Raw genomic sequence first — 24,667 nt, 5'->3', positions numbered from 1 at the left:
AAACTGTGTCAGTGCGTGTTGTGGGCTGCAGCCAGGGTAGTCCTCTCCATGGTGGCCGTGCTTCCCACCCGCCTTCCCCCACAACGCCAGACTGTTTAATCTTTTCTAAGGACAGCTGCTGCCACAGCGCAGCCGCAGACTGGACTCGCTGGAGCCGTGGCTATGAAGCTGCTGGGTGCCGCCCACTATGTAAATAACCCAAACGCAGTGAGAGGCCAGGTATCACACATATCCAAGCTGGTGGCCTCTCACTGCGCTGGCTGTGGCTGGGTTATTAGCATAGTGGGCGGCATCCAGCAGCTTCACAGCCACGGCTCCAGCGAGTCCAGCCTGCACTGTGGCAGCAGCTGTACTTAGAAAAGATGAAACGGCCTGGTATTGTGGAGGAAGCCAGAAGGTCGGCCATAAATCTTAAGCATTAAATTGTACTTTTAGTTTCCATACAAAATGATGCAATATTTGTACTTTTACATATTTAGGGAGACATTACGGCTGATAGTGTACGGGATGTACATGTCCAAATGGTACTGGCCACGCCCCACAGCACTGGTCACACCCCCTCTGCTTCTCATAATAGGCCCTTGAAGATTTTCTGCCCAAGGCCTATGAGGCCCTTAATCCGGCCCTGCACGCATGGATGGTTTTGCAGTGCCCATTCTAATAGAGCCCATTCTTCAGTTTTGAAGGATGGCCTTTCCCATGTCCATCTACCAGGCTAGCTCAAGCACGTCTTTATTCATGTTGGTTGTAGCCAAGTAGCGTACTAATGGGGACATTCTGACCCATTCGCACGCTGCGTTTCATCGCAGCAAATGCGAACGGGTCAGAACTGCGCATGCGCAGCATTGCCCGGCGATGCCGGGCAGCGACACAGTGTATGAAGAAAGCGGTCGCAGCGGCGACCACAAGAAGATTGACAGGAGGAAGACATTTCGGGGCATCAACTCACCGTTTTCCGGGCGTGGAGATCCGAACGCAGGCATGTCCAGGCGTTTGGAGGGCGGATGTCTGACGTCAATTCCGGGACCTTCATCGCTGGATCCATAGCACAGGGTAAGTAACTGCAGGGCTAGTCTTGTTTTACACAAAACTGTTTTAGCATAGCAGGACTGCACAAGTGATCACAGCCCTGCTATGCTAAAATACACTCCCCCATAGGCGTCTAGTTGATCGCACGAGCAGGAAAAAGTTGCTACGTGCGATCAACTCAGAATAACCCCCTTTATAATAGTGAGAACAATGCTTCAGAGGGAGAGCACTTGAGGCAGACTTCCTGGGAGGGAGGGAGTATGCAGTTCTCTTTCCTACCACTGTAGGGTATAAAATCTTTACTTTGTATAACTCTAATGGTAATGTGCTGACTTCAGCAAAACTTGTCATACAACATATAGGGGGCCCTTGTGGTCACCCACAGAAGTACTGTCATCATAGATACCGCCAACTGAAGGCACTGAGGAAGTTACTTAAATGAAGAACAACTGATGATACTTTGTGTTCTTCATTTAAATTTCCCTCTAATGGACTCATTTGGGTGAAAACTTAAGTTTTTTGTTTTTTTAATTTTACAGTTACATTTTTCTTCTCTTCATTTATTATTGGTAGATACGCCACATAGTGCAGTCATTTTTACTAAAAGGTTTGCGCATAGTGGTTATTAGGATATAGTGCTTTCACATTTTAAAGTTTCCCTGGGTATCATTAGCAGTGAGCAATGTTCTACAATTTACACTGTATTTCCTGCGTTTAGCTTGTGTTTGTGCTACAATGTATGCATTTTCCCGTGTGATATTCTATTCACCTATTATCTCAGATCTGCACTTTTGTCCATTCTCAATAAAAACAGACTACGATTGGGTGAAAAAAAAAATAAGATTTTAAACCTACCGGTAAATCTATTTCTCCTAGTCCGTAGAGGATGCTGGGGACTCCGTAAGGACCATGGGGTATAGACGGGCTCCGCAGGAGATAGGGCACCTAAAAAGAACTTTGACTATGGGTGTGCACTGGCTCCTCCCTCTATGCCCCTCCTCCAGACCTCAGTTAGAGAACTGTGCCCAGAGGAGATGGACAATACAAGGCAGGATTTAGAAATCCAAGGGCAAGATTCATACCAGCCCACACCAATCATACCATGTAACCTGGATCATACATAACCAGTTAACCGTATGAACAATAACAGTAACGGTCCAAGACCGATTCCAACTGTAACAGAACCCTTATGTAAGCAACAACTATATACAAGTCTTGTAGAGTTTCCGCACTGGGACGGGCGCCCAGCATCCTCTACGGATTAGGAGAAATAGATTTACCGGTAGGTTTAAAATCTTATTTTCTCTTACGTCCTAGAGGATGCTGGGGACTCCGTAAGGACCATGGGGTTTATACCAAAGCATCCAATCGGGCGGGAGAGTGCGTATGACTCTGCAGCACCGACTGAGCAAACGCTAGGTCCTCATCAGCCAGGGTATCAAACTTGTAGAATTTAGCAAAAGTGTTTGACCCCGACCAAGTCGCCGCTCGGCAAAGCTGTAATGCCGAGACGCCTCGGGCAGCCGCCCAAGAAGAACCCACCTTCCTAGTGGAATGGGCCTTAACCGAATTTGGTATCGGCAATCCAGCCGTAGAATGAGCCTGCTGAATCGTATTACAGATCCAGCGAGCAATAGTCTGCTTCGAAGCAGGTGCGCCAATCTTAGCAGCATACAGGACAAACAGAGCCTCTGTTTTCCTAATTCTAGCCGTCCTGGCTACATAAATCTTTAAGGCCCTGACTACGTCCAGGGATCTGGAATCCTCCAGGTCACTTGTAGCCACAGGCACCACAATAGGTTGATTCATATGGAATGAAGAAACCACTTTAGGCAAAAATTGCGGACGTGTCCTCAATTCAGCTCGATCCACATGAAAAATCAAGTAGGGGCTCTTGTGTGACAAAGCCGCCAATTCTGACACTCGCCTTGCTGATGCTAAGGCCAACAACATGACCACCTTCCAGGTAAGAAATTTCAACTCAACCTTGTTAAGGGGTTCAAACCAGTGTGATTTTAGGAACTGCAACACCACGTTCAGGTCCCATGGTGCCACTGGAGGCACAAAAGGGGGCTGGATGTGCAGCACTCCCTTTACAAACGTCTGGACTTCTGCAAGAGAAGCCAATTCCTTCTGACAGAAAATCGAGAGGGCCGAAATCTGTACCTTAACAGAGCCTAATTTCAGGCCCATATCCACTCCTGTCTGTAGGAAGTGGAGAAAACGACCCAGATGAAAATCCTCCGTAGGTGCATTCTTGGTCTCACACCAAGACACATATTTTCGCCAGATACGGTGATAGTGCTTTACAGTCACCTCCTTCCTAGCCTTTATTAAAGTAGGGATGACCTCTTCCGGAATCCCCTTTTTCGCTAGGATTCGGCGTTCAACCGCCATGCCGTCAAACGTAACCGCGTTAAGTCTTGAAATACACAGGGCCCCTGTTGCAACAGGTCTTCCCTCAGAGGAAGAGGCCAGGGATCTCCTGTGAGCATCTCTTGTAGATCCGAGTACCAGGCCCTTCGAGGCCAGTCTGGGACAATGAGTATCGTCTGTACTCTTCTTCGTCTTATGATCCTCAACACTTTTGTGATGAGAGGAAGAGGAGGAAACACGTAGACCGATTTGAACACCCACGGTGTTACCAGAGCGTCTACTGCTACTGCCTGATGGTCCCGAGACCTGGCACAATACCTCCGAAGCTTCTTGTTGAGGCGTGACGCCATCATGTCTATTTGAGGAGTTCCCCAAAGACGCGTTACGTCTGCAAAGACTTCTTGATGAAGTCCCCACTCTCCTGGATGGAGATCGTGTCTGCTGAGGAAGTCTGCTTCCCAGTTGTCCACTCCCGGAATGAAGACAGCCGACAGAGCGCTCACGTGATTTTCCGCCCAGCGAAGAATCCTGGTGGCTTCCGCCATCGCGACTCTACTTCTTGTCCCGCCTTGGCGGTTCACATGAGCCACTGCTGTGATATTGTCTGATTGAATCAGAACCGGTAGGTTTCGAAGAAGACTCTCCGCTTGTCGAAGGCCGTTGTAAATGGCCCTGAGTTCCAACACATTGATGTGTAGACAGGACTCCTGGTCTGACCACAGTCCCTGAAAATTTCTTCCTTGTGTGACTGCTCCCCATCCTCGGAGGCTCGCGTCCATGGTAACCAGGATCCAATCCTGAATTCCGAACCTGCGACCCTCTAGCAGGTGAGTACTTTGCAACCACCACAGGAGAGACACCCTGGCCCCTGGGGACAGAGTTATTTTCCAATGTAAGTGCAGATGGGACCCGGACCACTTGTCCAGAAGGTCCCATTGAAAGGTCCTTGCATGCAACCTTCCGAAGGGAATGGCCTCGTAGGCCGCCACCATTTTTCCCAGAACTCGAGTGCATTGGTGAACGGACACCCTTTTCGTTTTTAGCAGGTCTCTGACTATGTTCTGGATGTCCTGGGCTTTCTCCAGTGGGAGAAAGACCTTCATTTGTTCTGTATCCAGTATCATACCTGGGAACGTTAGTCGAGTTGTCGGAATCAACTGTGACTTCGGTAGATTTAGAATCCACCGTGTTGCTGGAGCACTCTCAGAGAGAGCGCCACACTGCTCAGCAATTTCTCCCTTGATCTCGCTTTTATCAGGAGATCGTCCAAGTATGGGATAATTGTGACTCCATGCTTGCGCAGGACCACCATAATTTCCGCCATTATCTTGGTGAAAATCCTCGGGGCCGTGGAGAGCCCAAACGGCAACGTCTGAAATTGGTAATGACAATCCTGTAGAGCGAATCTTAGGTATTCCTGATGGGGGGGAATCTATGGGGACATGAAGGTACGCATCCTTTATGTCCAGAGACACCATAAACTCCCCCTCCTCCATATTGGCTATTATCGCTCTGAGTGATTCCATTTTGAATTTGAATCTTTTTATGTACAGGTTTAGGGATTTCAGATTCAAAATAGGTCTGACCGAACCGTCCGGTTTTGGGACCACAAATAGGGTTGAGTAGTAACCTCTTCCCTGCTGGTTCAGGGAAACCCTGATTATTACTTGCTGTAGACACAGCGTTTGAATTGCAGCTAAGACTACATCCCGTTCCGATGTGGAAGCTGGTAGGGCCGATTTGAAAAATCGGCGCGGGGGCACCTCCTCGAATTCCAGTTGGTAACCCTGGGAAACTATTTCCAACACCCAAGGATTCAGGCCTGAGCTGACCCAGGCCTGGCTGAAAAGTCGAAGACGTGCCCCCACCGTTGCGGACTCCCTCAGGGGAGCCCCAGCGTCATGCTGTGGGCTTTGGAGTAGCCGGGGAGGACTTTTGTTCCTGGGCACCTGCCGAAGCAGGTGCTCTTTTGCCTCTGCCCTTACCTCTGGCGAGGAAGGAGGATCCCCGACCTCTTCTGGGCTTGTGCGACCGAAAGGACTGCATCTGATAGGGTGGTACTTTCTTTTGCTGTTGGGGAATAAATGGTAAAAAGTTTGATTTACCTGCTGTAGCTGTGGAAACCAGGTCTGTGGGCTAGAGTTAGGAATATAGTATCCTTATCCATCTTATCAAAATCAGCTGTCAGCTCATCTGTCCAAGCTGAAATCGCGCTACACACCCATGCCGACGCAATTGTCGGTCTAAGGACTGCTCCAGTATGAGAATAAAATAAGAATTTACTTACCGATAATTCTATTTCTCATAGTCCGTAGTGGATGCTGGGGACTCCGAAAGGACCATGGGGAATAGCGGCTCCGCAGGAGACTGGGCACATCTAAAGAAAGCTTTAGGACTATCTGGTGTGCACTGGCTCCTCCCCCTATGACCCTCCTCCAAGCCTCAGTTAGGATACTGTGCCCGGACGAGCGTACACAATAAGGAAGGATTTTGAATCCCGGGTAAGACTCATACCAGCCACACCAATCACACCGTACAACTTGTGATCTGAACCCAGTTAACAGCATGATAACAGAGGAGCCTCTAGAAAAGATGGCTCACTACAGCAATAACCCGATTTTTTTTGGTAACAATAACTATGTACCAGTATTGCAGACAATCCGCACTTGGGATGGGCGCCCAGCATCCACTACGGACTATGAGAAATAGAATTATCGGTAAGTAAATTCTTATTTTCTCTAACGTCCTAAGTGGATGCTGGGGACTCCGTAAGGACCATGGGGATTATACCAAAGCTCCCAAACGGGCGGGAGAGTGCGGATGACTCTGCAGCACCAAATGAGAGAACTCCAGGTCCTCCTCAGCCAGGATATCAATTTTGTAGAATTTTACAAACGTATTTGCTCCTGACCAAGTAGCTGCTCGGCAAAGTTGTAAAGCCGAGACCCCTCGGGCAGCCGCCCAAGATGAGCCCACCTTCCTTGTGGAGTGGGCATTTACAGATTTTTGGCTGTGGCAGGCCTGCCACAGAATGTGCAAGCTGAATTGTACTACAAATCCAACGAGCAATAGTCTGCTTAGAAGAAGGAGCACCCAGCTTGTTGGGTGCATACAGGATAAACAGCGAGTCAGATTTCCTGACTCCAGCCGTCCTGGAAACATATATTTTCAGGGCCCTGACAACGTCTAGCAACTTGGAGTCCTCCAAGTCCCTAGTAGCCGCAGGCACCACATATAGGTTGGTTCAGGTGAAACGCTGAAACCACCTTAGGGAGAAAACTGAGGACGAGTCCTCAATTCCGCCCTGTCCGAATGGAAAATCAGATAAGGGCTTTTTCAGGATAAAGCCGCCAATTCTGACACGCGCCTGGCCCAGGCCAGGGCCAACAGCATGACCACTTTCCATGTGAGATATTTTAACTCCACAGATTTAAGTGGTTCAAACCAATGTGACTTTTGGAACCCAAAACTACATTGAGATCCCAAAGTGCCACTGGAGGCACAAAAGGAGGCTGTATATGCAGTACCCCTTTTACAAACGTCTGAACTTCAGGGACTGAAGCTAGTTCTTTTTGGAAGAAAATTGACAGGGCCGAAATTTGAACCTTAATGGACCCCAATTTCAGGCCCATAGACACTCCTGTTTGCAGGAAATGTAGGAATCGACCAGTTGAATTTCCTCCGTCGGGCCTTACTGGCCTCGCACCACGCAACATATTTTCGCCAATTGCGGTGATAATGTTTTTGCGGTTACATCCTTCCTGGCTTTGATCAGGATAGGGATGACTTCATCCGGAATGCCTTTTTTCCTTCAGGATCCGGCGTTCAACCGCCATGCCGTCAAACGCAGCCGCGGTAAGTCTTGGAACAGACAGGGTCCTTGCTGGAGCAGGTCCCTTCTTAGAGGTAGAGGCCACGGATCCTCCGTGAGCATCTCTTGAAGTTCCGGTTACCAAGTCCTTCTTGGCCAATCCGGAGCCACGAATATAGTGCTTACTCCTCTCCATCTTATCAATCTCAGTACCTTGGGTATGAGAGGCAGAGGAGGGAACACATACCCTGACTGGTACACCCACGGTGTTACCAGAGCGTCTACAGCTATTGCCTGAGGGTCCCTGGACCTGGCGCAATATCTGTCGAGTTTTTCCCAACGGTTTATAATCATGTGGAAGACTTCTGGATGAAGTCCCCACTCTCCCGGGTGGAGGTCGTGCTGAGGAAGTCTGCTTCCCAGTTGTCCACTGCCGACAGTGCTATCACATGATTTTCCGCCCAGCGAAGAATCCTTGCAGCTTCTGCCATTGCCCTCCTGCTTCTTGTGCCACCCTGTCTGTTTACGTGGGTGACTGCCGTGATGTTGTCCGACTGGATCAACACCGGCTGACCTTGAAGCAGAGGTCTTGCTAAGCTTAGAGCATTGTAAATGTCCCTTAGCTTCAGGATATTTATGTGAAGTGATGTCTCCAGGCTTGACCATAAGCCCTGGATATTCCTTCCCTGTGTGACTGCTCCCCAGCCTCGCAGGCTGGCATCCGTGGTCACCAGGACCCAGTCCTGAATGCCGAATCTGCGGCCCTCTAGAAAATGAGCACTCTGCAACCACCACAGGAGGGACACCCTTGTCCTTGGTGACAGGGTTATCCGCTGATGCATCTGAAGATGCGACCTGGACCATTTGTCCAGCAGGTCCCACTGGAAAGTTCTTGCGTGGAATCTGCCGAATGGGATTGCTTCGTAGGAAGCCACCATTTTACCCAGAACCCTTGTGCATTGATGCACTGAGACTTGGCTCGGTTTTAGGAGGTTCCTGACTAGCTCGGATAACTCCCTGGCTTTCTCCTCCGGGAGAAACACCTTTTTCTGGACTGTGTCCAGGATCATCCCTAGGAACAGAACACAAGTCGTCGGAACCAGCTGCGATTTTGGAATATTGAGAATCCAATCGTGCTGCCGCAACACTACCTGAGATAGTGCTACACCGACCTCCAACTGTTCCCTGGATCTTACCCTTATCAGGGAATTGTCCAAGTAAGGGATAACTAAAATTCCCTTCCTTCGAAGGAATATCATCATTTCGGCCATTACCTTGGTAAAGACCCGGGGTGCCGTGGACCATCCATACGGCAGCGTCTGAACTGATAGTGACAGTTCTGTACCATAAACCTGAGGTACCCTTGGTGAGAAGGGTAAATTTTGACATGAAGGTAAGCATCCTTGATGTCCCGAGACATCATGTAGTCCCCTTCTTCCAGGTTCGCAATCACTGCTCTGAGTGACTCAATCTTGAATTTGAACCTCTGTATGTAAGTGTTCAAAGATTTTAGATTTAGAATCGGTCTCACCGAGCCGTCCGGCTTCGGTACCACAACAGTGTGGAATAATACCCCGTTCCCTGTTGCAGGAGGGGTATCTTGATTATCACCTGCTGGGAATACAGCTTGTGAATGGCTTCCAAAACTGTCTCCCTGTCAGAAGGAGACATCGGTAAAGCCGACTTTAGGAAACGGCGAGGGGGAGACGTCTCGAATTCTAATTTGTACCCCTGAGATATCACCTGAAGGATCCAGGGGTCTACTTGCGAGTGAGCCCACTGCGCGCTGAAATTCATTGAGACGGGCCCCCCACCGTGCCTGATTCTGCTTGTAAAGCCCCAGCGTATACTGAGGGCTTGGCAGAGGCGGGAGAGGGTTTCTGTTCCTGGGAACTGGCTGATTTCTGCAGCCTTTTACTTCTCCCTCTGTCACGGGGCAGAAATGAGGAACCTTTTGCCCGCTTGTCCACGAAAAGACTGCGCCTGATAATACGGCGTCTTCTCATGTTGAGAGGCGACCTGGGGTACAAACGTGGATTTCCCAGCTGTTGCCGTGGCCACCAGGTCTGAAAGACCGACCCCAAATAACTCCTCCCCTTAATAAGGCAATACTTCCAAATGCCGTTTGGAATACGCATCACCTGACCACTGACGTGTCCATAACTGGTAGAAATGGACAACGCACTTAGACTTGATGCCAGTCGGCAAATATTCCGCTGTGCATCACGCATATATAGAAATGCATCTTTTAAATGCTCTATAGGCAAAAATATACTGTCCCTATCTAGGGTATCAATATTTTCAGTCAGGGAATCCGACCACGCCAACCCAGCACTGCACATCCAGGCTGAGGCGATTGCTGGTCGCAGTATAACACCAGTATGTGTGTAAATACATTTTAGGATACCCTCCTGCTTTCTATCAGCAGGATCCTTAAGGGCGGCCATCTCAGGAGAGGGTAGAGCCCTTACAAGCGTGTGAGCGCTTTATCCACCCTAGGGGGTGTTTCCCAACGCACCCTAACCTCTGGCGGGAAAGCATATAATGCCAATAACATTTTAGAAATTATCAGTTGTTATCGGGGGAAAACCACGCATCATCACACACCTCATTTAATTTCTCAGATTCAGGAAAACTACAGGTAGTTTTTCCTCACCGAACATAATAGCCCTTTTTGGTGGTACTCGTATTATCAGAAATGTGTAAAACATTTTTCATTGCCTCAATCATGTAACGTGTGGCCCTACTGGAAGTCACATTTGTCTCTTCACCGTCGACACTGGAGTCAGTATCCGTGTCGGCGTCTATATCTGCCATCTGAGGTAACGGGCGCTTTAGAGCCCCTGACGGCATATGAGACGTCTGGACAGGCACAAGCTGAGTAGCCGGCTGTCTCATGTCAACCACTGTCTTTTATACAGAGCTGACACTGTCACGTAATTTCTTCCAACAGTTCATCCACTCAGGTGTCGACCCCCTAGGGGGTGACATCACTATTACAGGCAATCTGCTCCGTCTCCACATCATTTTTCTCCTCATACATGTCGACACAAAAGTACCGACATACAGCACACACACAGGGAATGCTCTGATAGAGGACAGGACCCCACTAGCCCTTTGGGGAGACAGAGGGAGAGTTTGCCAGCACACACCAGAGCGCTATATATATATACAGGGATAACCTTATATAAAAGTGTTTTTCCCCTTATATATAGTTAATACTGCGCCTAATTTGTGCCCCCCTCTCTTTTTTAACCCTTTCTGTAGTGTAGTGACTGCAGGGGAGAGCCAGGGAGCTTCCCTCCAACGGAGCTGTGAGGGAAAATGGCGCCAGTGTGCTGAGGAGATAAGGCCGCCGATAAGGGGGCGGAGCCTATCTCCCGTTTTTCTATGTATTCTGGCAGGGGTTAAATGCATCCATATAGCCCAGGAGCTATATGTGATGCATTTTTTTTGCCATCCAAGGTGTTTTTATTGCGTCTCAGGGCGCCCCCCCCAGCGCCCTGCACCCTCAGTGACCGGAGTGTGAAGTGTGCTGAGAGCAATGGCGCACAGCTGCAGTGCTGTGCGCTACCTTGTTGAAGACAGGACGTCTTCTGCCGCCGATTTTCCGGACCTCTTCTGCCTTCTGGCTCTGTAAGGGGGCCGGCGGCGCGGCTCTGGGACCCATCCAAGCTGGGCCTGTGATCGTCCCTCTGGAGCTAATGTCCAGTAGCCTAAGAAGCCCAATCCACTCTGCACGCAGGTGAGTTCGCTTCTTCTCCCCTTAGTCCCTCGATGTAGTGAGCCTGTTGCCAGCAGGTCTCACTGAAAATAAAAAACCTAAACTAAAACTTTCACTAAGAAGCTCAGGAAAGCCCCTAGTGTGCACCCTTCTCGTTCGGGCACAGAGATCTAACTGAGGCTTGGAGGAGGGTCATAGGGGGAGGAGCCAGTGCACACCAGATAGTCCTAAAGCTTTCTTTAGATGTGCCCAGTCTCCTGCGGAGCCCGTCTATACCCCATGGTCCTTACGGAGTCCCCAGCATCCACTTAGGACGTTAGAGAAATACACTTTAAGGTAGTCTCTTGCCTGCGATCTGCAGGGTCCCTAAGGGCAGCTGTGTCAGGAGACGGTAGCGCCACTTTCTTGGACAAGCGCGTCAGGGCCTTGTCCACAGTGGGAAGTGATTCCCAACGCTCCCTGTCCTGTTTAGGGAAGGGGTATGCCATATAAATTCTTTTGGGTATCTGCGGTCTCTTTTTCCGGAGTCTCACAAGCTTTTTCAAAGAAATCATTTAGTTCATGAGATGTGGGAAAATTTATAATCTGTTTCTTTCCCTTAAACATGTGCACCCCCTTGTGTCAGGGACCGAGGGTTCATCCGCAATATGCAACACATCCCTTATTGCCGCAATCATACACTGAATGCTTTTTGTCACCCTAGGGTGCAATTTCACTTTGTCATAGTCGACACTGGAATCAGAGTCCGTGTCGGTAGTAGTGTCTTGTGTTAAGGGACGCTTTTGAGACCCCGACGGGCCCTGTGAGTCGGTCCAATCCGAGGATTGACCCCCTGATGTCCCCCCTAATTCAGCCTTATCAAGCCTCTTATGTAAGGATGCCACACTTGCATTCAACATATGCCACATGTCCATCCATTCCTGAGTCGGCACAACCGACGGGGACACACCACTCATTTGATCCACCTCCTCCTTGGAAAAGCCTTCCGCTTCAGACATGTCGACACCACGTACCGACACCCCACACACACACACAGGGATTAACCTATAAGGGGACAAAACCCCAACGAGGCCCTTAGGAGAGACAGAGAGAGAGTATGCCAGCACACACCCAGCGCTTAATACCACTGGAAAAATATTACCAGATAGCGCTTTTATATATAAAATGACCAGATTCCCACTCACTGCGCTCAAAATGCCCCCCCCTCCTCTTTTTTCCAGCCTGAATGTTCAGCAGGGGAGAGACCAGGGAGCCAGCGTTTTCCTCATGCAGCTTCTGTGGAGAAAATGGCGCTGGTTAGTGCTGTGGATCAAGCTCCGCCCACCCGACGGCAGGCTTCGGTCCCAGTGATTTTATAGAAAATGGCGGGGGATCATAGAATTACTGCCCAGCAGCCTAATCTACCTTGTCAGTGCCCAAATGTGAGGTTTATTGCTGCCCAGGGCGCCCCCCCCCCCCCGCGCCCTGCACCCTTCAGTGCTGCTCTGTGTGTGTGTGAATGGGCCTTACCTCATGAAGATCCGATGTCTTCTGCCTTCTCATACTCACCCGGCTTCTATCTTCGGCATCTGTGAGGAGGACGGCGGCGCGGCTCCGGGACGAACCCCAGGTGAGACCTGTGTTCGGACTCCCTCTGGAGCTAATGGTGTCCAGTAGCCTTAGAAACAGAGCCCAACCGTTAAGCCAGCTCTGCTTCTTTCCCCTCAGTCCCACGATGCAGGGAGCCTGTTGCAAACAGGACTCCCTGAAAATTAAAAACCTAACAAAATTCTTTTTCAACAGAAAACTCTGGAGAGCTCTCTGCAGTGCACCCATTCTCCTCTGGGCACAGTTCTCCAACGGAGGTCTGGAGGAGGGGCATAGAGGGAGGAGCCAGTGCACACCCATAGTAAAAGTTCTTTTTAGGTGCCCTATCTCCTGCGGAGCCCGTCTATACCTCATGGTCCTTACGGAGTCCCCAGCATCCTCTAGGACGTAAGAGAAAATGGAGAAGGTTCAGAGGTGTAAATTTAGGAGACAATGGAAGGCAGTCACCTCCAGTCATAAGCCCTGAAGGGAGACACTGACCTCCTCCATTGCTCCAGGTTCTGCCTTATGTGACAGAGCATGTGCCGGGCAGCGCTGCAGGTCTTCCGCCCCCCCAACCACCCCTCCCTCCTGGCTCACCCCCCTCAGTGACTTCTGGGAGAGATGACTTCTCTCGCAGGCCACCCCAGCCCACCCATCATGCCCTGCACCAAAAGCAGTGTTAGGGCGGGAAGGAGAGGAGGACAGACACAGCCGGCTGGTGAAAGTTGCTGCTCTGGAGTCAAATGTAAGTATAACGCACTTACACTCTCTCTCTCCAGTGTTGTAAAAGGGGGCTGTGTCTGGCGTGATGTGTAAATGAGAGAACTACCTGGCATAATGTGTAGAAGGGGCTCTACCTGGCGCAATATGTAAAACAGGGCTCTACCTGGAGTATGCATGTAATTGGCACTACTGTGCGACGTAATTTGAATAATGGAGACTACCGTGAGACGTAATATTAATTGGTATTATTTTGTGACCACACCCCTTCCCCATGAAGCCACACCTCTATATTCTTGCTGCAAGCCTTTGGCGCGCACTGTCTCGATTTTAAATATGGGGGCACCAATTCTTTCTGGCACAGGGCACCAAAATGTCTGGTTACGGTTCTGCTCTCCATGTCTGGGTACTGCTGGCTGGGTGGTGGAAGCGATTGTGGATTGGGGAGGGGAGGGGAGGGGGGTGAATATGAATGTGATCTGCAGGAGGTGGGGCATATCCCACAGCCGCCAGAACCAATGAGGAGAAACTTCCTCTTGAGTGCACATTCACCCCATCCTAACATCCCCTCCTCCTTGCAGCTGTACAGGCAACCACACAGGGGGTCCCCTCTAACAAGCCCAGTCAATTGGTACCCCCCCCAATCTCAGCACCCCAGGAGAGAGGGAGTGTGTGGGTGCTGCTGAGACAGGGTGTTCGTGGTGAATGAGAGTGGAGGGGAGGGGTTATCAACTATCTGACCTCTTTAGCTCTTAGTATGAACTTACACCACTGGGAAGCTTACAGCAAGATCTTCACTACACACTCACAGCGTATTTAATACATCATTCTTGCCTACCTGACCCTCTCCATGAGGGAGAAAATGCTCTGTTCCTGGACTTTCCTGGTAATGTAGGAATGCGATCACTTGTAGCGAGCTAGTTAATTGATAAGAAAGGTGTTTCACCACATTTGATGGCAATCATACATTCAGGGCTGTTTCTAGCCAATTTGGCTCCAGTGCGAGATTTAAAAATGCGCCCCCCATGACATGACATTGAGAGGGTCAGGTAGGCAAGTATGTAATACATACCTCCCAACTTGACCCTCTCCAGGAGGGAGAGAATGCTCTGCTCCTGGACTTTTCTTTTAATGTATGATATCCATTAAGCTGTTCAAAACAGGTGATGGCAAAGAAAGGCGTTTCACCACAGGTGATGGCAAGCATACACAGCAAAGCATTCTGTCCCTCCTGGAGAGGGTCATATTGGGAGGTATGTTTAATGTTTACTTCTGAGGAAATAGCTATTGTGGATTGGCTGAGAAACACATCAAGGAACACCCTTTCTTGCAGCCGAGTGACTTAGGCGGAAGCACAGTGACACAGTGGACTGGTCCCTAAATACTGGGTCTCATGCTAGCAGAGACTGCGGGACAGAGACATCCATTAAGCAGCCGAATCCGTTTGGACACACTCTAACCAGCCTGGTTAATCGGCGCCCTTGCCCTATAACATCCAGATGCGGAGACTGGAGCCGGTCAACACGTGGCTCATTATCCATTCCAGCTGGAAGATTCAAAGGCAGTGAGCCCAGAATCATTGCCGACCAGATTATTGAGGAGCCGTGGTTGTCTGGTCCAAAAGGATCCCTTGGATATCCTGGCGCTGTTTTTAACGTATGTAGGTGAAAAATTGCTATAACCCTCTATAAAAGGTGTAAATAAAATGCCTAACTGACGTTGTTTGCTTCTGGAGAAAGCCACCCTTCAGTGTGGAGAAACCGGTTAAAGAGACAAGATTCCTTGTTTGCCACAATTTGGTTACCATAATTTTGCCACACGCATTGTGCCAGCTATTTCTAGCCATTTTTAACCAGCACCAAGTCCGGGATCACATATTGCCTACACTCGCTAGTATCCGACGTGGAAAACCACAAGGAGTGCATCAGTGACTGCGAGCAGATCACTGTACCAACGTTTACCATCTTGCTGTCAGTGAGGAGACAGCCGGGCCGCCACATTTCCACAGTGGATGGGCCCGATCTCTCCCATACTCATTTGCCGCTGTCTCCATAATAAACTGAGTAAAGGGGCCTGTGGGACTGAGCAAGCTGGGGGATCCAACAGTGCCTTGCAGCCTACCCGGCCTTTTTGCTAAACCCCCGCATGTGTACTGATCCTTTGGGACTATTTACTATGCAAGTATAATACCACTATTGTGTGGACATTATATATCTTATATTTCTTACAAAGATATGAGGATAATGGTGGCAACATTGTGTTTTGTATTGACACATTTTATCTGTTACATTTTTATTAAGTAACATCATGACAGCTCCCAGGATAAAGACTTCATTTCATCTGGTTTTAGTCAGCCACAATTCATAAGTGGACCCGGTTTAAAGGGATAGTATAGTAAGCCTAATAATAAATGTTATTAGTGGCAGCATTTTGTCCACGGCCAGCATCTAGCAGATCACTCAGAAGTATCACTCTGTAAGCATTAAACAAACAAAAAACAAACTCCATTTACCCCACAGCTACCATCGATGGCAGGTAAATCATTTGGGGTTTAACATCGGAGAGACCTTAGATCAGTGGTTCTCAACCTCGGTCCTCATGTACCCCCAACAGTTCATGTTTTCCATGTCTCCTCACAGGATTGCAAGTGAAATAATTTGCTCCACCTGTGGGTATTTTATAATGTGTCAGTGAGTAATGAATACACCTGTGCAACTGCTAGGTGACCTGGAAAACATGAACTGTTGGGGGTACTTGAGGACAGAGGTTGAGAACCACTGCCTTAGATGATTGGTCAACCCTGGCTCCGAAGGTGGAGGGGGATTTTGACAGAAGCAAGAAGGGATGGTCACCATCGATGGTGATATTGTAAGTGACCATCGATAGTAGCCTACTATGCAATTGATAACCATAGGAGGTTTCACCAACTAATGGTCATAATTCCTTTTCATGGACTGACTGGCCCACGGGCCAATCAGAGCCTGGGGGCAGGGTTTTGTGTGTGTCAGGGGCTGAAGATCAGTGTCCCCGGCACCGAGGGAGGGAGGGGGGAGGAGGATTTGGTTATACTATGCCATCGATGGAGGGAAATCATCTGGTTATACCCCAACTATGGCAAAAGTATTCTACATCAACCATAAACCATCGATCATGAATCATCGATGGTCGCTGGCCATTCTTCGAAGCAAGTAATTCGGGGACTGTTGGGGCCAGGGTTTGGGTTCGTGTGACCGGTGGTTGGGAGACCTTCAGTCCCAAACCGACGGCAAGATCCCGGCTTTTAGATGGCAAGCGTAACAAAGCCCCCTGTGGGCTCGCTGCGCTGACCACACAGTGGGTACATTGGCTTGCTGCACTCGCTACAGGTTCTATTCCCACTCTATGGGTGTTGTGGACACCCGCGAGTGGGAATAGTCAGCCGACCGTTGGGCTATTCACTCTTCAGGATCCCAGCGTTGGTATAGTGACTGGGACACATAATTCTACCCCTGGCTTGGGATGCGGTTATTTAAAGGCACTATAAACTGCATATTTATACCACTAATACAGAATGTAAGTTTTCTCGCAGGTAACTGATAATAAGCAGGGAGAAGTGATTAAGTGGAAGATGATAACGCACCAGTCCATTGGCTCCTAACTGTCAAGTTACAGGCTGGGTAAGAAAAAATAAGAATTTACTTACCGATAATTCTATTTCTCGTAGTCCGTAGTGGATGCTGGGACTTCCGTAAGGACCATGGGGAATAGCGGCTCCGCAGGAGACTGGGCACAAAAGTAAAAGCTTTAGACTAGCTGGTGTGCACTGGCTCCTCCCCCTATGACCCTCCTCCAAGCCTCAGTTAGGATACTGTGCCCGGACGAGCGTACATAATAAGGAAGGATTTTGAATCCCGGGTAAGACTCATACCAGCCACACCAATCACACCGTACAACCTGTGATCTGAACCCAGTTAACAGTATGATAAACGTAGGAGCCTCTGAAAAGATGGCTCACAACAATAAACAACCCGATTTTTTTGTAACAATAACTATATACAAGTATTGCAGACAATCCGCACTTGGGATGGGCGCCCAGCATCCACTACGGACTACGAGAAATAGAATTATCGGTAAGTAAATTCTTATTTTCTCTGACGTCCTAGTGGATGCTGGGACTTCCGTAAGGACCATGGGGATTATACCAAAGCTCCCAAAAGGGCGGGAGAGTGCGGATGACTCTGCAGCACCGAATGAGAGAACTCCAGGTCCTCCTCAACCAGGGTATCGAATTTGTAAAATTTTGCAAACGTGTTTGCCCCTGACCAAGTAGCTGCTCGGCAAAGTTGTAAAGCCGAGACCCCTCGGGCAGCCGCCCAAGATGAGCCCACTTTCCTTGTGGAATGGGCTTTAACAGATTTTGGCTGTGGCAGTCCTGCCACAGAATGTGCAAGCTGAATTGTACTACAAATCCAACGAGCAATCGTCTGCTTAGAAGCAGGAGCACCCAGCTTGTTGGGTGCATACAGGATAAACAGCGAGTCAGATTTTCTGACTCCAGCCGTCCTGGAAACCTATATTTTCAGGGCCCTGACTACGTCCAACAACTTGGAGTCCTCCAAGTCCCTAGTAGCCGCAGGCACCACAATAGGTTGGTTCATGTGAAACGCTGAAACCACCTTAGGGAGAAATTGAGGACGAGTCCTCAATTCTGCCCTGTCTGAATGAAAAATTAGGTAAGGGCTTTTATCTGGAAGAAGATCGACAGGGCCGAAATCTGAACCTTAATGGATCCTAATTTTAGGCCCATAGACAGTCCTGCTTGCAGGAAATGCAGGAAACGACCCAGTTGAAATTCCTCTGTGGGGGCCTTCTTGGCCTCACACCACGCAACATATTTCCGCCAAATGCGGTGATAATGTTTCGCGGTTACATCCTTCCTGGCTTTGATCAGGGTAGGGATGACTTCATCTGGAATGCCTTTTTCCATCAGGATCCGGCGTTCAACCGCCATGCCGTCAAACGCAGCCGCGGTAAGTCTTGGAACAGACAAGGTCCCTGCTGGAGCAGGTCCTTTCTTAGAGGTAGAGGCCACGGGTCCTCCGTGAGCATCTCTTGCAGTTCCGGGTACCAAGTTCTTCTTGGCCAATCCGGAGCCACGAGTATAGTTCTTACTCCTCTCCTTCTTATGATTCTCAGTACTTTGGGTATGAGAGGCAGAGGAGGGAACACATACACCGACTGGTACACCCACGGTGTTACCAGAGCGTCCACCGCTATTGCCTGAGGGTCCCTTGACCTGGCGCAATATCTGTCCAGTTTTTTGTTGAGACGGGACGCCATCATGTCCACCTTTGGTTTTTCTCAACGGTTTACAATCACTTGGAAGACTTCTGGGTGAAGTCCCCACTCCCCCGGGTGGAGGTCGTGTCTGCTGAGGAAGTCTGCTTCCCAGTTGTCCACTCCCGGAATGAACACTGCTGACAGTGCCACCACATGATTTTCCGCCCAGCGGAGAATCCTTGCAGCTTCTGCCATTGCCCTCCTGCTTCTTGTGCCGCCCTGTCTGTTGACGTGGGCGACTGCCGTGATGTTGTCCGATTGGATCAATACCGACTGACCCTGAAGCAGAGGCCTTGCTTCACTTAGGGCATTGTAAATGGCCCTTAGTTCCAGAATATTTATGTGAAGAGACGTTTCCATGCTTGACCACAAGCCCTGGAAATTTCTTCCCTGTGTGACTGCTCCCCAGCCTCTCAGACTGGCATCCGTGGTCACCAGCATCCAATCCTGAATGCCGAATCTGCGGCCCTCTAGAAGATGAGCACTCTGTAACCACCACAGGAGAGACACCCTTGTCCTTGGAGATAGGGTTATCCGCTGATGCATCTGAAGATGCGATCCGGACCATTTGTCCAGCAGATCCCACTGAAAAGTTCTTGCATGGAATCTTCCGAATGGAATTGCTTCGTAAGAAGCCACCATTTTTCCCAGGACTCTCGTGCATTGATGCACTGACACTTAGCCTGGTTTTAGGAGGTTCCTGACTAGCTCGGATAACTCCCTGGCCTTCTCCTCCGGGAGAAACACCTTTTTCTGGACTGTGTCCAGAATCATCCCCAGGAACAGTAGACGTGTTGTTGGAATCAGCTGTGATTTTGGGATATTTAGAATCCACCCGTGCCGACGTAGCACTACCTGAGACAGTGCTACTCCGAACTCTAACTGTTTCCTGGATCTTGCCCTTATCAGGAGATCGTCCAAGTAAGGGATAATTAAGACGCCTTTTCTTCGAAGAAGAATCATCATTTCGGCCATTACCTTGGTAAAGACCCGGGGTGCCGTGGACAATCCAAACAGCAGCGTCTGAAACTGATAGACAGTTTTGAACCACAAACCTGAGGTACCCTTGTGAGAAGGGAAGATTGGGACATGGAGATAAGCATCTTTGATGTCCAGAGATACCATATAGTCCCCTTCTTCCAGGTTCGCTATCACTGCTCTGAGTGATTCCATCTTGAATTTGAACCTTTTTATGTAAGTGTTCAAGGATTTTAGATTTAAAATTGGTCTCACCGAGCCGTCCGGCTTCGGTACCACAAACAGCGTGGAATAATACCCCTTTCCCTGTTGTAGGAGGGGTACCTTGATTATCACCTGCTGGGAATACAGCTTGTGAATAGCTTCCAATACTGCCTCCCTGTCGGAGGGAGACGTTGGAAGAGCAGACTTCAGGAATCGGCGAGGGGGAGACGTCTCGAATTCCAATTTGTACCCCTGTGATACTACCTGCAGGATCCAGGGGTCCACTTGCGAGTGAGCCCACTGCGCGTTGAAATTTTTGAGACGAGCCCCCACCGTGCCTGAGTCCGCTTGTAAAGCCCCAGCGTCATGCTGAAGACTTGGCAGAAGCGGGGGAGGGCTTCTGCTCCTGGGAAGAGGCTGCCTGGTGCAGTCTTTTTCCCCTTCCTCTGCCCCGGGGCAGAAATGAGTGGCCTTTTGCCCGCTTGTTCTTATAGGAACGAAAGGACTGAGTTTGAAAAGACGGTGTCTTTTTCTGCTGAGAGGTGACCTGGGGTAAAAAGGTGGACTTTCCAGCCGTTGCCGTGGCCACCAGGTCTGATAGACCGACCCCAAATAACTCCTCCCCTTTATACGGCAATACTTCCATATGTCGTTTGGAATCTGCATCACCTGACCACTGTCGCGTCCATAACGCCCTTCTGGCAGAAATGGACATCGCACTCACTCTTGATGCCAGGGTGCAAATATCCCTCTGTGCATCTCGCATATATAGTAATGCATCCTTTAAATGCTCTATAGTTAATAAAATACTGTCCCTATCCAGGGTATCAATATTTTCAGTCAGGGAATCCGACCAAGCCACTCCAGCACTGCACATCCAGGCTGAGGCGATTGCTGGTCGCAGTATAACACCAGTATGTGTGTATATACCTTTTAGGATATTTTCCAGCCTTCTATCAGCTGGTTCCTTGAGGGCGGCCGTATCAGGAGACGGTAACGCCACCTGTTTTGATAAGCGTGTGAGCGCCTTATCTACCCTAGGGGGTGTTTCCCAACGTGCCCTAACCTCTGGCGGGAAAGGGTATAGTGCCAATAATTTGTTAGAAATCAGCAGTTTTTTATCGGGGGAAACCCACGCTTTATCACACACCTCATTTAATTCATCTGATTCAGGAAAAACTACTGGTAGTTTTTTTACACCCCGCATAATACCCTTTTTTGTGGTACTTGTAGTGTCAGAAATGTTCAATGCCTCCTTCATTGCCGTGATCATGTAACGTGTGGCCCTACTGGACATTACGTTTGTCTCCTCACCGTCGACACTGGATTCAGTATCCGTGTCTGGGTCTGTGTCGACCATCTGAGGTAACGGGCGTTTTAGCGCCCCTGACGGTGTCTGAGACGCCTGAACAGGCACTAACTGATTTGCCGGCTGTCTCATGTCGTCAACAGTTTTTTGCAAAGTGCTGACATTGTCACGTAATTCTTTAAATACGACCATCCAGTCAGGTGTCGACTCCCTAGGGGGTGACATCACTAACACAGGCAATTGCTCTGCTTCCACATCATTTTCCTCCTCATACATGTCGACACAATCGTACCGACACCCAGCACACACACAGGGAATGCTCTGATAGAGGACAGGACCCCACTAGCCCTTTGGGGAGACAGAGGGAGAGTTTGCCAGCACACACCAGAGCGCTATATATATATATATATATATATATATATATATATACAGGGATAACCTTATATAAGTGTTACTCCCTGTTATAGCTGCTGTATTTATATATTAGCTGCCAATAGTGCCCCCCCTCTCTGTTTTACCCTGTTTCTGTAGTGCAGGACTGCAGGGGAGAGTCAGGGAGCCGTCCTTCCAGCGGAGCTGTGAAAGAAAATGGCGCTTGTGTGCTGAGGAGAAAGGCTCCGCCCCCTTCACGGCGGCCTTTTCTCCCGCTTTTTTCAGGAAAACTGGCAGGGGTTAAATGCATCCATATAGCCCAGGAGCTATATGTGATGCATTTCTTTAGCCATATAAGGTTTTTACAGTGTTTTATTGCGTCTCAGGGCGCTCCCCCCAGCGCCCTGCACCCTCAGTGACCGGAGTGTGAAGTGTGCTGAGAGCAATGGCGCACAGCTGCAGTGCTGTGCGCTACCTTATTTGAAGACAGGAACGTCTTCTGCCGCCGATTTCTCCGGACCTCTTCGCTCTTCTGGCTCTGTAAGGGGGCCGGCGGCGCGGCTCCGGGACCCATCCAGGCTGAACCTGTGATCGTCCCTCTGGAGCTAATATCCAGTAGCCAAGAAGCCCAATCCACTCTGCACGCAGGTGAGTTCGCTTCTTCTCCCCTTAGTCCCACGATGCAGTGAGCCTGTTGCCAGCAGGACTCACTGAAAATAAAAAACCTATTTAAACTTTTACTTCTAAGCAGCTCAGGAGAGCCACCTAGCATGCACCCTTCTCGTTCGGGCACAAAAATCTAACTGAGGCTTGGAGGAGGGTCATAGGGGGAGGAGCCAGTGCACACCAGCTAGTCTAAAGCTTTTACTTTTGTGCCCAGTCTCCTGCAGAGCCGCTATTCCCCATGGTCCTTACGGAAGTCCCAGCATCCACTAGGACGTCAGAGAAATGGCAGGAACTGACGGACTGGTGCATTATCACCTTCCACTTGATCACTTCTCCAGGCTTAATACATTTGCCCTAGTACATGCCAGGTCTCATGCACGTTTTCAGTTGCAAAAGGCAAAATAATGTTTTAATAAACATTTAGAAGGAGGGGGGGAGGGGGGGGGGGGAGTGCTATCCTCCTAACATGTCAATACGAGGCTGTAGCTGTGTAAATCATGCCTGTAGAACTACACGAATAGGAATTATAATAGCAGGAATGTCAGAGTAAGGAGAAACCAGTATAGAAGCAATGCACGTCTCAGCTTTTGTATTCAGATAACGGTGGCAAACGTCACAGACCACACATGCTGCTATATGCAAATACCTTACTATGCATTTTCTTTTTTCGGCCAACACACACAGGAAATCCTTTACAAAGCCTTTTAGCATTTACACAGTACCCCCCCAAAAAAAAAAAAAAATAAGCAACAGCTTAAATAAATACATACATGTTAAGTAAAAGACAAAACTCCAAAAGAGTCATACACTGGCTACAGTAGCAGATAATAAAATAAAAGCTGCATTGACATCAGCAAATAAGAACATTAAACAAAACGAATGATATGCTATATAAATCATAACGCACAGTAACTGCCTTACCCAGAACAAGAAAGCAAGGAATCCTATGCACATTCGTGCTGTCCGGTCAGTGTAGCGGCCCATGATAAAACAGAACAACTGGAAATTGGAAAGAGCCCCTGTTTCTGATTCTGTTTAAACCACTTGTCACGCCCTTTAGACTCACATGATCTTCTCTGACTTCATTCCTTTATTACAAGGCATAACAATTTAAAGGGACACAGGTTGACAGGTAAAATTACTGCACCACCAGGGGATGTTAGCTCCGAGGTTCTGTATTTTGCTTATTTTCATTAGAAAGCAAAACTAACGTGGCTGATTTGAACAGTTTTGTAATATTCTGGTCCTGTTTTCCCCACTTACTGTATTTTACAACCTTAACCTGTGTTTACTAGTATTAAGTTGAACTGATGATGTTTACAAGTGCCAAACATTCCTTCTTTTAATCTTGTTATTACAATCGGTGTGAACTACGGGAAAGGGAAAAGGTGCGGGCAGGTTTTGTGGACTTGATATACTGTAGTTTACAAAGCTGCTTCTTTTTTTTATTTTATTATTATTAATATTATAATCTTATCTATTGAAAAGTCCCAGAGATCTATTTTTCTAGACAATGTCAGATCAGATAAAAAATTTTAATAAAGCATGAACGTAAATGTTTGGCTACATATACTGAATTCCAAGTTCTCATACTTGTGTGTGCACCCGAACCCTGGTGCACTATAACATTATATTGTTTGGAGACACGTGACCTTCTCAATTGGGAACGGTAACCTGTGCGAGTGCAGCAGTAGCGGAGCGAGGCACCTTGCCCGAAGCATGGCGAATGAAACTGTGCACTAATTGGGGTTCCCGGTCACTTTACGGAGAAAACTACACCAAAAAAAGTAAAAAAAACTCATGTCCACCTAGTACATGTCGACCTAGAGTCCCTGTCGACCTAGAAACCATGTCGACCTACTTACTGTCGACCAATAGTGGTCGAACTAGACACTGTCGACCTAAGTCTAGTCTATCTAACATACCACACTCGGGAGGAATGCACAGTGACTGAATACACATTAAACAACTGTGTGTGACTGTAATATCTATCTATCTATCTATCTATCTATCTATCTATCTATCGGGATCCGGTCCTTAGGTTGACAGTAGTGTCTAGATCGACCACTATTGGTTGACAGTAAGTAGGTCGACATGGTCAATAGGTCGATAGGGACTCTAGGTCGACATGTTCTAGGTCTGTATGACAAAAGGTCGACCTGAGTTTTTCACTTTTTTTATTTTTTGAACTTTTTCTTACTTTACAATCCACGTGGACTACAATTGGGAACGGTAACCTGTGCCGAGCGCAGCGGTAGCGGAGCCTGAAGCATGGTGAGCGAATTGGGGTTCCCGGTCACTATGGAGAAAACGACATAAAAAAAGGTTAAAAAAAACCTCATGTCGACCTTTTCTCATGTCGACCTAGTACATGTCAACCTAGAGTCCCTGTCGACCTACTTACTGTCGACCAATAGTGGTCGACCTGGACACTGTCGACCTAATCTAATCTAACTAAAATACCACACCCGTATCTATCTATCTATCTATCGGTCGGTCTGTCTGTCTGTCTACAGTACTCCAGTGCAACTGATATAATGGGACCATTTATCAATCATTGCATTTGCAATGCGATCTGGATGGGCGCATA

The 24,667-nt window shown here is 48.6% G+C and overlaps 1 protein-coding gene across 3 annotated transcripts in view; it reads right to left on the bottom strand.

Moving 5' to 3' along the window:
- Positions 1-24,372, bottom strand: part of LOC134909240 (tetraspanin-3-like) — a 413,151-nt gene extending 388,779 nt beyond the window's left edge. Inside the window, exon 1 of one of the 3 annotated variants that reach the window (XM_063915945.1) lies at positions 24,278-24,372. Coding sequence is in view for 2 of the 3 variants with exons in the window: in XM_063915930.1 (XP_063772000.1) it covers positions 22,999-23,061 (63 nt within the window). In the remaining variant the exon portion in view is untranslated. Of the gene's footprint in view, positions 1-22,998; positions 23,152-24,277 lie in introns of those variants that run through there. The other 2 variants (XM_063915930.1, XM_063915922.1) reach the window with 2 other exon arrangements.
- Between the last annotated feature and the right edge of the window lie 295 nt (positions 24,373-24,667).

The sequence above is a fragment of the Pseudophryne corroboree genome, chromosome 1, assembly GCF_028390025.1.
Source record: "Pseudophryne corroboree isolate aPseCor3 chromosome 1, aPseCor3.hap2, whole genome shotgun sequence".
Lineage (NCBI taxonomy): Eukaryota > Metazoa > Chordata > Amphibia > Anura > Myobatrachidae > Pseudophryne > Pseudophryne corroboree.
This window is presented reverse-complemented; position numbering and strand designations above follow the sequence as displayed.